The 13,128-nt window shown below is 38.3% G+C and overlaps 1 protein-coding gene across 1 annotated transcript in view; it reads right to left on the reverse strand.

The window, feature by feature from the left end:
- RAB10 (RAB10, member RAS oncogene family) overlaps positions 1-13,128 on the reverse strand; it is a 74,678-nt gene that overhangs the window by 18,654 nt on the left and 42,896 nt on the right. The window contains exon 2 of the mRNA XM_079721135.1: positions 4,961-5,021. Within this exon, the coding sequence (XP_079577261.1) occupies positions 4,961-5,021 (61 nt within the window). The remainder of the gene's footprint in view (positions 1-4,960; positions 5,022-13,128) is intronic.

A 13,128-nucleotide genomic window follows, 5' to 3' on the forward strand; every position in this document is an offset into this window, starting at 1 on the left:
AAGTGAGAAGTGAAGTATGAACAGAAACCAATCAAACAAAGTCATTCAGTCAACAAATATTTATTCAGCATCTGTATCTGCCAGGGTCTGCTGTAGGGGGTGGTTACATAACCACAAATCAGACAGATGGCACCCCCACCCTCAAAAAGCTGACATTCTAGTGAGGGGAACAACAATGAACACATTTTTTAAATATGGTAAATTTAGATACTAAAAAAAATACTATGACAAACATAAACTAAGATAAACATGATAGTGCCTAAAGGACTGGGGTGGCTTTAGTTTGTCATCATGCAGGTCCTCTCTCAGAGGCTAACAATGAACTGAGATTGAATGAGAGAAGGCAGCAACACAAAGATCTGATAAAAAGCATTCCAAGCAGAAGGAACAGGTGAATAGCAAGGGCCCACAGATGGGAATATGCTTGGCATGTTCAGGAGAGGAAAAAATGACCACAGTGGCTGGAGCAAAGCTGGTAAGAGATGAGGTCAGAAGGGGCAGTAGCCAGAACCTGGAGTTTTCAAATTTATTTCTGTTGAAATGGGAAGCCTCTGGAATGGAGTGGTACTTCAGAATGCTTAGTCTATCTACACTTGGGTGGGTTAAGGGGTACCTACAGGGTATGTACAAAGGTCCTAAACTGGAAAAGAGCTTGCCATGTTCATGGAATTGAAAGGAGATCAGCTGTGGGTAGAGACTATATACACTGGGAGCACAAAAGGAGGTCAGAACAGCGGGCAGGAGACCACTCTGTAAACTGTGGAAAGGAGTTTGGATTTGGAATTTCGGCTTTCATTCGAAATGCAATGGAAAGTCAAAATGGTTATAAATAGGGGAAGGAATGACAACCATGATCATATTTATATTTGAAAAAGGTTACTAAGGCTATTACCTGGGAAAAGTACTGGAAGAAGGCAAAAGGGGAAGTAAGGACCTGTTAGAATATTAAAAGCCTACTGTAATGGTCCAAAGAAGAGGTAATGGTGGCTTGAACTGGGGGTAACAATGGAGACATCAGATTGTATTTGGATTCTAGACATATTTTAGAGAGAGAAAAAATAAGACTTGCTAAATTGGATGTTGGGGTTAAGGGAATGGGAAAACTCAAAGATGGCTCCCGTGTATCTGGCACTTTATGTAGGTAAATGATTAATTTCTCTACAATATGATACTAACTGGTTTCTGGTAACTGTGCAGATATTAAAATCTGCAGCTGGTACAAGATACAGATGTTGGCAGTGGCAAACATTTCTGACCACCCCCCCAAAACGAAAAAAACAGAAAGAAAAGGCAGATTTAAAGTAACTCACTATGACTGTTCTCCTGGCAGGACCCACTACTCTACAGAAAATGTAGATAGCAAAAGATACTTTGGTAGAAACCTTCTAGAGATCTGGGATTTTAAAAACCATAGCTAGCTGCTTCTCTGTCAGCCAAACAAGCTAATTTCAGGCCCACACACCTGTGCCTTGGACAGGTGAGACCCTTATGCAACAGTTAAACTAAAAGATTCCTAGAAAGAAATGAGTGAAGACCATTCGAGTAAGAAAAATAAGACAAAGCTTTAGCACAGACAAAGTTTCCAAAACTAATATTCAATCACAGAACAATTTTTCATGCTGAAACAAGAACCTGAATATATTCATTCAAACTAAAGAGAGATAAAACTCACTGTGCTTTTTAGTAGCAACTGGAAGCAAAGCACTGAAGTTGAGAATAACATTTTGAATTTTGGTATCATCATAAGTTAAGAGTAATGGGGTTTTTCATCCTAAAAGCTTTCTTGAATCACTGCAGCATATCCCAGCAGATCTCTTAACCTGGAGCTACATGACTTTTTTTCTCCCTGGAATATTAACATGCATATCAACTCAAGCAAAGAAAACAAAATCAGCTGGCATAATGCTAACCTCTTGAAAACTATTAATCACAAATTTTAACCAGGCACTCATTCCTAATCTTTATAAGAAAATGGATATTCAAAATTAAAAGCAGGGCCTCCCTGGTGGCGCAGTGGTTAAGAATCTGCCTGCCAGTGTGGGGAACGCGGGTTCGAGCCCTGGTCCGGGAAGATCCCACATACCGTGGAGCAACTACGCCCATGCGCCACAACTACTGAACCTGCGCTCTAGAGCCCGCGAGCCACAGCTACTGAACCTGCATGCCTAAGAGCCCGTGCTCTGCAACAAGAGAAGCCACCGCAGTGAGAAGCCCGCACACCAGAACGAAGAGCAGCCCCCGCTCGCCACAACTAGAGAAAGCCCGCATGCAGTGATGAAGACCCAATGTAGCCAAAAATAAATAAATAAATAAATCATAATTTTAAAAATAAATAAAAGCAGTCAATTGTATACATGAAAACCTAAACTACATCAAATTTTCCTTCTAAAGTGTTATAAACTCTAAATTATAAATGTTGCCATTTCTGTGCTATCCTTGATTTTATAGGTACACTAGAAATCTTTTCTAGATTAATCTTGAAGGCTACACTGGAGGACTTATTATTTCAAAAGAGCACTTTCTGAGGAAGGCTCTCTTTTTAAAAACAAGCGTTAGTTACGTGTTACTCTTTACTTCTAAAAGCTACAGAAACTAAAATGGTAAGAGGAGGGAAAAATGTTTAAAGCCACAGGTCAAGAAACAGAAGGGAGAGTCTGTGGAGGACAGAGTGTAGGAGGAGGAACAGGACATATTCAGTAGGGCAAAGGTTTTATATATTGTATAAAGAAAAATATATCTTAAAAAATATATTGTTTTGTATGCTCCTGTTTCTGTTACATACACACACATATACATGTACATGTGTATTGAGTCACAGAGTCACAATGTAAAATGTATCTTACCTACTGTCAAAAAAGTTTGAGAATTATTGGCTTAAGTAATAATTGTATCCCCTATACAGAGGGGATACAGTTAAGAGGAGAGCCAATCAGTCTGGCAAGGCCTAGGAGGGGGCTTGAAACACAAATGTTACATAGGGACAAGGTCGGAATAAGATGTGAGGGGCTGGCTGAAATTCAGAATAAGTAATTGACATCCTTTCCCTTGAGATCACTTTAATTATAATGAAATAGAATATGAGGCATTTTTCATTTGCTGGGTTATTGCCCAGTTAAAGAAAAGAAAAAATCAATGATCATGAAGTGGGTTGTGCTTCAAAGAGAATCACTAAATTTAGGAAATGCTTTAAAATGTCTAGATTTTATTTAAATTTGTATTAAATTTTAAAGATGTTATAAAGACTGTACTTCTAATTACATGGTCAGGTAATGAAGACATTCTGGTTAGACATACCCGACTTCTAATTATACCTAACTTTTTGAAACTGTCTTTTGGATTCTGGGACATTGTTCTCTCCTAATTCTCCTTTCTAACTCTCCAACTATGGGTTTGCAATTTCCTTTGCTAACTTGTTCCTCTGCTCAAATATGTTACCATTCTTAGGGCTCTAGCCTCAACATGGGAGATCCCCAAATAATAATACCTATGATTTCTTGAACATTAATTATGCACTGGAGACTGCTCTAAGTGCTTTACCTGTATCACTAATCCTCATAACCACTCTATGATATGTCCTATTACAGTAAAACCAAAGATTAACATGAATTCATATTTACCACAACTGTTGACTGGCAATGAAGAAAGAAAAATGATAGTTACTGGAAAGAGCAGCAAAATCAATTGACAAACTACTATTTATACGAGGCAGTATAGCAATTAAGAATGTCACTCTCAACCCTACATTCTGAGCATGTAATGCATCCCAGCTCTGCTATTTACATGCTGTATGACCTTGGTTAAATTATTCCAAAATGCCGCCATTTCATTATCTATAAAATAGGAATAACCCAAGAGAAAAGAAAGCATTTGCCTATACAAAGATCTGTAGCAGCTTTATGGTGAATAAACAAGTTGTGATTTATCTTAACAATGGAAAACTACTTAGCAATAAAAAGTAATGAACTTATTGATATACATAAAATCACTGATAGTTTTCAAAATAACTATGCTAGGTAAAGAAGCCAGACCCCTCCCCTCAAAAAAGACAAAGAAAAATAACACATTATATGACTGCATTTGTATATAGTACTAGAAAATGGAAACAGGTCTATAGTGACAGAAGGCAGAAAAGTGGTCACCTGGGGACTGGAGATAGGAAGGCAAATTACAAAGAGGCTTAAGGAAACTTCTGAGGTGATGAATATGTTCATTATCTTGACTGTGGTGATGGTTTCACAGATTTATATATATGTCAAAGCTTACCAATCTGTATACTTTAAATATGTGTAGTTTATTGTATGCCAGTTATACCTCAATAAGGCTGTTTAGGAAAAGAAAAAAAAAGGAATAATATATCTCTCACGGTCATTGTGATCACCTAATATTCACTGAAAAATGCTGCTATTATAATTTTAAAGTCTATGATTCATACCTGGATACAAATTTAAAGAATTTTATTGTGCTTCTATGGGGCAAATCCTATACAAACTAATGAAACTAATAATGCCTATAAAAAGTTATAAACACATTAAATACATTTTTAGCTTAAGACTCTCCAAACAACAAAAAGATTATATTAATTTTTATATAGTGTTTCTGAGCAAAATATTGTGCTAAAAGCATTACCTAGATTATTTCATGTAATCCTTCTAACAATCTTTTGAGATAGGTGATATTATCTCCATTTTACATATGAAGATATAAGGGCCTCACGGTGGTATGTAACTTACCCAAGTTCATACTGTAAGTAGAAAAGGTAAAACACTCAAGCCAGATCTCACGGACTCCGAAGTCCATGGCAACAATTTTTTTTTACATCACTGAAAGAAGGTCACCTGACTACTGGCTTAGAATGGGAAGTTTCCTAGAATTTAAACAGTTGACAAGGAAGGATTTCACTGCCTAACCTTCAGGAACTTAACGTTCTACTACATAAAGTGAATAAATTAGCATTACTTACCATATCTGTAGCTTGATCTTCTTTCCTTGTAATTCAACTGTTTTGATCTTAAAGTCTATTCCTACAACATAGAAAAAAAAAGGTAAGTTGTATCTATGGCTCTGAACATGGCTATACTAAAATTAATTGGTGTAAAAACACACTTTCAAAATTTGTTTGTTTGGTTCTGGAAATTTACTATGTATGCAATTCTGAGCAAAAGTGTCCAACTGTAAACCTGTGTGATATAAGATCCAAGACAGTAGAAGAAACAGTTATATACAGAGAGATTTTACAATTAGGAAATGAAAAAAAAATTTTTAATATCTAATATTTTAATGCAAAAGAATAAAAAGATGTTTCCTATTAGCAAAAAACATAGGCTTCACTAGCTTGCGGAAAAGAATACTACCAGGGATAAAGAGGGTCATTTCATAATGATGAACAGGTCAATGAATTAGAAAGTGTAAAAGTACTAGATGTTTATGCATCTAGTAACACAGTGTGTCACAGTACATGAAGCAAAAGTATTATAGGTTCCCCAGGATCTGTCTGCTCTTTAACTAACTAAAATCTTCAACTTGGCCCTTTCAGTTTGTTTCCCGTACCCGATTAAAAGAAAAAAAGAGGGCCATTTGTCTGACACTTACAAACCTCAGACTATGTCTACAGCCCATATTTTTGTTTCTCTAGGAATTACTGAGAAAATCATCCTAAAATGACCTGGTTGTCAAGAACAACTCTGAACAGGACTGAACAATCCCAGTTAGGCATAGAATTTGTTAATTAATCTTAATGACAAACTTGACAACCAATACTATTTCAGAAAACTTTCCTGAATAGAAGTGAAATTAGGACAGCCTGAAAGCTCTAAACCCTTTGTGATGGAAACCAGGTAACACTGGAAAACTTCCAAGAATTTAGACCGTTTTAAGCCATCCACCTAACTGTTCAAGACAGAAACCTCATCCTAGACTCCATGAGTTTCCCTCTCCATCTCATGTTGTCTATCCTCAAAAGAATTAGCAGCAGTTGAAGCAGTTCTTCATTCTTTTCTGCACAAAAACTCTGCTAGTGTTTCTACCTCTCCAGCCACTCGTCAATCGTCATTATTGGTTTCTCCTCATCTAACTTTTCTAAAAATTAGAGTGAACTTCTTTTCCCTGATTTTATGGCTTTAAATTCCATGTACACACTGGCAACTCTCAAATTTTATATCATAGCCCAGACTGCTCCCCTTAACTCCAAACTTAAGATACCGAACTGCTTATTGGCTATCTGCAAATCTCATCTTTCACAAAGACTAAAAGCAAAAGTCCCTAAAATAGTCCATAAGGTCTTACACATTCTGCCCACCTCCCCCTGTTCACTCTGACCTCAGCATTTTCTATATCATCTTTTTTAAAAAAATATTTACTTATTTATTTTTAAATTTTTGGCTACACTGGGCCTTCACTGCGGCATGCGAGATCTTTAGTTGCAGCATGTGGGCTCCTCAGTTGTGGCAGGCGGCATGCATGCAAGATCTAGTTATCCAACCAGGGATCAAACCTGGGCTCCCTGCATTGGGAGTGTGGAGTCTTACCCACTGGACAACCAGGGGAGTCCCAGCCTTTTCTATATCATCTTACTCTGATCTAGCTAACGGTACTGGTTTCCACAAGTTGTTCCACACACAGGTCAGGCAGATTCCCACCTCAAGGCCTCTGTATATACTGTCCTCCCATCCTGGAATACTTTCTTCTCCATCAGAGCTCCTTCCCCTAGTTAACATATCTTAAGCTGCAACTTTTCCTCATGCCCCTTACCCCATGTCCATTATCTGTTAATACTCCCTTAACCCTATTCCTTACTTTTTAATCTTTAACATTCCTTAAATATACTGTACATATTTACTTATTCCTTTTCTTTTTCTGCCTCCCTTTGCCAAATATAAGATCCAACAAGGGTAGGGAGTTTTAGCTGTTCAATTCTATTAAATTCCCAGCACCTAGAGCTATGCCTGACATATAAGCAGGCATTCAAGAAATCACTGTTGAATAAACAGATAAATGACATTTTCTAGAGAAAATAAAAGGGTCCCTGAGAAAAGACACAGATACTTCACCTTTAGGGTGAAACTCACCACTTGACAAGCTCCACACTTGCCTACTTAGCTTCCAGTCAGCTTTTTAGAGCTTCAGGCAAAAGCATGAAGGACAAAGTTCCAATGAGATATCAAAATAAAAAAGCAAAAACAAACAAAAAAGGAAACCTGGAGGAAACAGGGGCAATACAAAGGAAAAGATATAGTTCTTTTTATTTTCTCAGAATGAGATGGGGGGGTAGGGGGAAGAAACAGTAATCTGAACTAGAAAACTCCTGGAAATTAAAAAGGCAGAAATAATATACTCAACAGAAAGGCTGTAAGGGAAAATTAAGATCCCTCAAAAAATACAACAAAATGACAAAGAATGGAATATATGTGAGATATGATAAGTCAAAAGATCATACCAGGAGATCTGACATCTAACTCATAGAAGTTCAAGAAAGAACAGAGAAAATGACACACAGAAAATAGTAATCTAAAAATTATGCAAGAAAACTTAACAGAATCAAAGGAATCTATTTTAGACTGAAAGACTCACCTAGTGCCTAGCATAATGAATAAAATAAGATCTATACCAAATTATATCATCATGAAATTTCAGGGCTAAAGATAAATTCCAGGAATAAAGATAATATTATAAAAGCTTGCAGAGAAACAAACCAGGCCATATTAAACAATCAGGAATAACAACTCTGAACTACTCAATGGCAACACTAGAATCCAGAATACAAAAAGGTAAATAAAAAGTATTCTTGGGCTTCCCTGGTGGCACAGTGGTTAAGAATCCGCCTGCCAACGCAGGGGACATGGGTTCGAGCCCTGGTCCGGGAAGACCCCACATGCCGTGAAGCAACTAAGCCCGTGTGCCACAACCACTGAGCCCGCACACCTAGAGCCGGTGCTCTGCAACGAGAGAAGCCACTGCAATGAGAAGCCCGTGAACTGCAACAAAGAGTAGCCCCGCTCACTGCAGCTAGAGAAAGCCCACGTGCAGCAACGAAGACCCAACGCAGCCAAAAATAAATTAATTAAAAAAAAAAAAATTCTCAACCTATATCCAGCCAAAATCAAATAAGAGTAAAAAAAAAAGGCATTTCTAAAGATGAAAGATCTCAAAATATTTAGCTCTCGTGCATCTTTTCTAAGACAGCTACTAGGAGAGATTGCTTTACCAAGAAGAGGAAGAAAAAAAGTCCAGCAAAGAGAGTGATACAGGGAATTCCCTAGTGGTCCACTGGTTAGGACTCAGTGCTTTCACTGCCGTAGCCTGGGTTCAATCCCTGATCGGGAAACTAAGATCCCGCAAGCGGGTTTCCCTGGTGGCACAGTGGTTGGGAGTCCACCTGCCGATGCAGGGGACACGGGTTCGTGCCCCGGTCCGGGAGGATCCCACATGCCGCGGAGCGGCTGGGCCCATGAGGCATGGCCGCTGAGCCTGCGCTCCGCAATGGGAGAGGCCACGGCAGTGAGAGGCCCGCGTACTGCAAAAAAAAAAAAAAAAAAAAAAATATCCCGCAAGCCATGCAGCACACCCCTCCACCCCCCAAAAAAGAGTGATGTAAAGGGCAGTTCAAACTGGCCTAGAGAAGCAACCAGTTCAGGAGAGAATTGAGGACAGAAAACAACAGGACAGAATAAAATGCTTAAATGCAGAGAAAGTGCCAAGAGGTATGCCTCCTAAGAGAGGGAGGGGATGAAATGGTGTTAATGGAATTTAAATGAAAAGAAGAGTTCAGAGGGTCTGGCGATTCTGTTGTAGAGTTTGGGATAAAGTATGAATAGCACCTTGAAATCTAAGCATATGTAACAATGAAGGGACTGTAAACTCAGTAAAAACAGAGAGCTGTCCAAGAAAGGAAATGCAATTATAGTACGCTACTTGGTTTAGCAGTTAACAAAACGTGTTATAACTATTTGAGAAGATGAAGGGAGAGGCACCAAGAATGCCTCATGGTATTAGAGTATTCCAATTCTCATCTTCCATAACAACAAGAGAAAATTTCTCAAATTAGCCTTTTTAAAAGTTAAAAACATATGACTAGGGAATATGGGGTTGAATATCAGAAGTAAAGGCCAAAAAGTGTTTGGGAAAGGTAACACACAAGTGAGCATGGGGCAAGGATTTATTGTTGCTGCTGCTGTGGTCATAGGCCTTAAAGTACTAACTTCTAAAACTCTGTAGCTATTACATTAATAGAAACAAAAATTAGGTTAAGAGAGGAGGAGGTATGTTTACAAATGTTCTCTCCATGACACAAACACTCACTTGATCACCGGACTTCTAGCATGGCCCCAAGCCACCCCTACAGTCTCATTCCTTCCAGCCTTCTTTCTACAGTCACTCTCAAAAACAACTTTTACAACTGTGCACCTTCCCAAGTAAATACCTTAGTCACTCCAGCATGTACTTTCCACACCCTCAAACATAGGTTGGAAAAACCTATATTTAAGATAGAGTAGAAAAGTTTTTGATACAATTTAAAGATTAGGGCAAAATCAATAACTCAGCTGCCAAGAGAAGCTAGGAGAACCTATCACCCTTTAAGATTCTGCCAGGAAGAATCAGATTCTCCTGCAACACTATCATTTGTTAAATTACCACAGACTAGAGCAAAATCACAGGGTTTGATCCAACCAGCGATTCTTTTCCAGCTTTTGCTTATGTAAAAATATACTAGAGGAAATCCCCACTTTTTACAGATTCCTGGGACCCAGTTCAAACGAGTATTTCAATTTACCACAGTCTAACTCATTTATCAATTTTCAGTTGCTCAGGAAAGTGAGAAACAATATCAGGCAAAACATTTGCCTTAATGATGTTGCACCATCCAGTGGCAAGAAAAGTAACTGCGACTTCTAGTCACTATAAATATCAGTTCGCCAAAGCTTGACTTCTGAAGACACACCAATAGTAATTAATGCAGGCAGAAACAACCTATATAATAAACTCCAGACAACCAAAGTTCAACAACTTATAGCTAAATGATCAATATCTGTGGTTTTTAACAGGTGAAAATCAAGTGTTTTCACCACACCAGGAGAGGAAATAGGAATCGCATACCTACAATCCTTTGCATGTAGCTTAGTCTGAAATTTAAAAGACCAGGTCTAGTCTTAGCTCTGTCATTAACAGCACAAATTTTGAAAAGGCCATTTCCCATAATGGACATCTCCATATGGATGTGAAAATGGAGAATGCAAGAAAGTTCCCTCTGAAGATCCTTTCATTTAATAGTAATAGCTTAGTAAACACTTTGAGAATTTACAATGTGCCAGGAACTGTTTTTTTTTGTTTTTTGGGGGTTTTTTGCGGTACGCAGGCCTCCCACTGCTGTGGCCTCTCCCGTTGCGGAGCACAGGCTCCAGACGCGCAGGCTCAGCGGCCATGGCTCACGGGCCCAGCCGCTCCGCAGCATGTGGGATCTTCCCGGACCGGGGCACGAACCCGTGTCCCCTGCACTGGCAGGCGGACTCTCAACCACTGCGCCACCAGGGAAGCCCCCAGGCACTGTTTTAAGCCCTTTGCATAGATAACTCATTAAGTCATCTGAACAATCCTAGTCCATACTATTATTTCCGTTCTACAAATGAAGAGTGAAATAAAAACCAATAGCAGCAGCAAAAGAAAAATCAATTAACACTAATATTCACTGGATAATTAAATATTGTGAGCATTTCACATATACTATCTCATTTAATATTAACAAAAATCCTCTGAGAAAGTACTAATATGCCTATTTTATTTTATTTTTTATTTTATTTTATTTTACTTTGGCCACACAGCTTGCAGGATCTTAGTCAGATCAAGGATCCCACCCAGGCCCCGGCAATGAGAGTGCCAAGGCCTAACCACTGGATCACCAGGGAATTCCCCTAATATGCCTATTTTATAGAAGACAAAATATACAGTAATTTACTTAAGGTCACAGAATTAATAGGCGGCAAAAACCAGGACTCAATTCCATGTCTGTTTGATTGCAAACCATACATGCTCTTAACCTATTTTCTACTGAGGTAAAATTCACATAACATAAAATTTACCATTTTAAAGTGAACAATTCAGTATATTCGCAATATTGTACAACCAGCACCTCTATCCAGCTCCAAAACATGTTCATCATCTCAAAAGGAAACTCCATACCCATTAATCAGTGGCTTTCCATTTCCCCTCCCACCACTCCCCTGGAAACCACCAGTCTGCATTCTGTCTCTATAGATTTACCTATTTTGGATATTTCATATAAATGAAAGCAAGTAACATGTGACCTTTTGTGTCTGGCTTCTTTCACTTAGCATAATGTTTTCAAGGTCCATCCACATTGTAGCATGTATCAGTCAGTACCTCATTCCATTTTATGACTGAGTAATATTCCATCATATGTATATACACCATTATCTGCTTATCCACTCATCTGTTGACGGACATTTCGGCTGTTTTCGCCTTTTGGCCTTGGTAAAGTGTTGCTATGAATATGCATGTACATGTGTTTATATGAGTACCTGTTTTTAATTCTTTGGGGTATATACAAGAAGTGGAATTGCTGGGTCATATGGTAATTTTGTTTAACTTTTTGAGGAACCACTGTTTTCCACAGCAGCTGCACCATTTACATTTCCACTAGCAATGTATGAGGGTTCAATTTTTCTACATCCTAACCAATGTTTATTACTTTCCTTTTTGTAAGTCATTCTAGGGGATGCATATGAAGTGGTGCCTCACTGTAGTTTTGATTTGCATTTCCCTAATGACTACTGATACTAAACATCAGTTCACATGCTTGTTGGCCATTTGTATACCTTCTCTGGAGAAATGTCTATTCCAGTCCTTTGCCCATTTTTATTTTTATTTTTATATATATATTTTTTGTGGTATGCGGGCCTCTCACTGCTGTGGCCTCTCCCGTTGCGGAGCACAGGCTCCAGACGCGCAGGCTCAGAAGCCATGGCTCAGGGCCCAGCCGCTCCACGGCATGTGGGATCTTCCCGGACCGGGGCACGAACCCGCGTCCCCTGCATCGGCAGGCGGACTCTCAACCACTGCGCCACCAGGGAAGCCCGAGCTCTCTTTACTTGGGTCTTCTTTAAGTTCTCTCAACAGTATTTTGTAGTTTTCAGTGCCTAGGTCTTGCACATATTTTGTTAAATTTATCCCTACTTCATTTTGTGGATAATACCGTAAAGGATAATTTTAAGTTTCATTTTCCAATTGTTTTTTTTTTTGCTAAATATAGAATACAATTTATTTTTGTATTGACCTTGTAGCCTGCAAACTTGCTACATTCACTTATTAATTACAATTGCTCTTTTTTTTCGGGGGGGGGTGATGGTGGCTTAGAATTTCAATGTATATAATCAGGTAGTCTGTATAAAGGCACTTCCATATCATCTTCCTTTTCAAGCTCTATGACTTGCTTCTTTCCCTTGCCTTATTGTACTAGCTAGGACCTCTAATATATTGTTGTTTTGTACTGGATCCTCAAAAGAGAAAGCTTAGACTGAAAGTTTCACCATTAAAGTATCGTGTTAACTGTACATCATTTAGTTGGTTGAGGAAATGTCCTATTCCTAGTTTGCTGAGGTATCATGATGCAAAATGAGGTTGCATTTTGTCAAAGGGTTTTCTATACTTATTAAAGATGTTCATGATTTTTCTTCTTTATTCCATTAAGGTGGATAATTAAAATTGATTTTGAATGTGAAGTCAACATTGGATTCCTGAAATAAATCCCACTTGGTTGTGACATATTATTCGTTTTATAAGTTCCTGGAATTGATTTGCAAGTTAGATAAGAGTTCTTATATACATGTTCATGAAAGACATGTCAATGATCATTAGGAATAGGTCTCATCTTTATATGGTTTTAGTATCCAAGAAAAAGCTGGTCCCATAAATGATTTGGAAGTGTGCCCTCCTCCTATATTTATTGAAGTAGTTTAAGATTGGTATTTTCTCCCTTAAACATTAGATAAAATGCACCAGTGAAGCCATCTGGGCCTTGAGGCTTCTTTCAGGGAATTTTAAACTAAGATTCAGTTTCTTTTTATTTTTTTTACTATTTTAATTTTTAAAAAAATTTTGGCCACACCACACAGCATGCGG

This window comes from Hyperoodon ampullatus, assembly GCF_949752795.1.
Source record: "Hyperoodon ampullatus genome assembly, chromosome: 15".
Taxonomy (NCBI): domain Eukaryota; kingdom Metazoa; phylum Chordata; class Mammalia; order Artiodactyla; family Ziphiidae; genus Hyperoodon; species Hyperoodon ampullatus.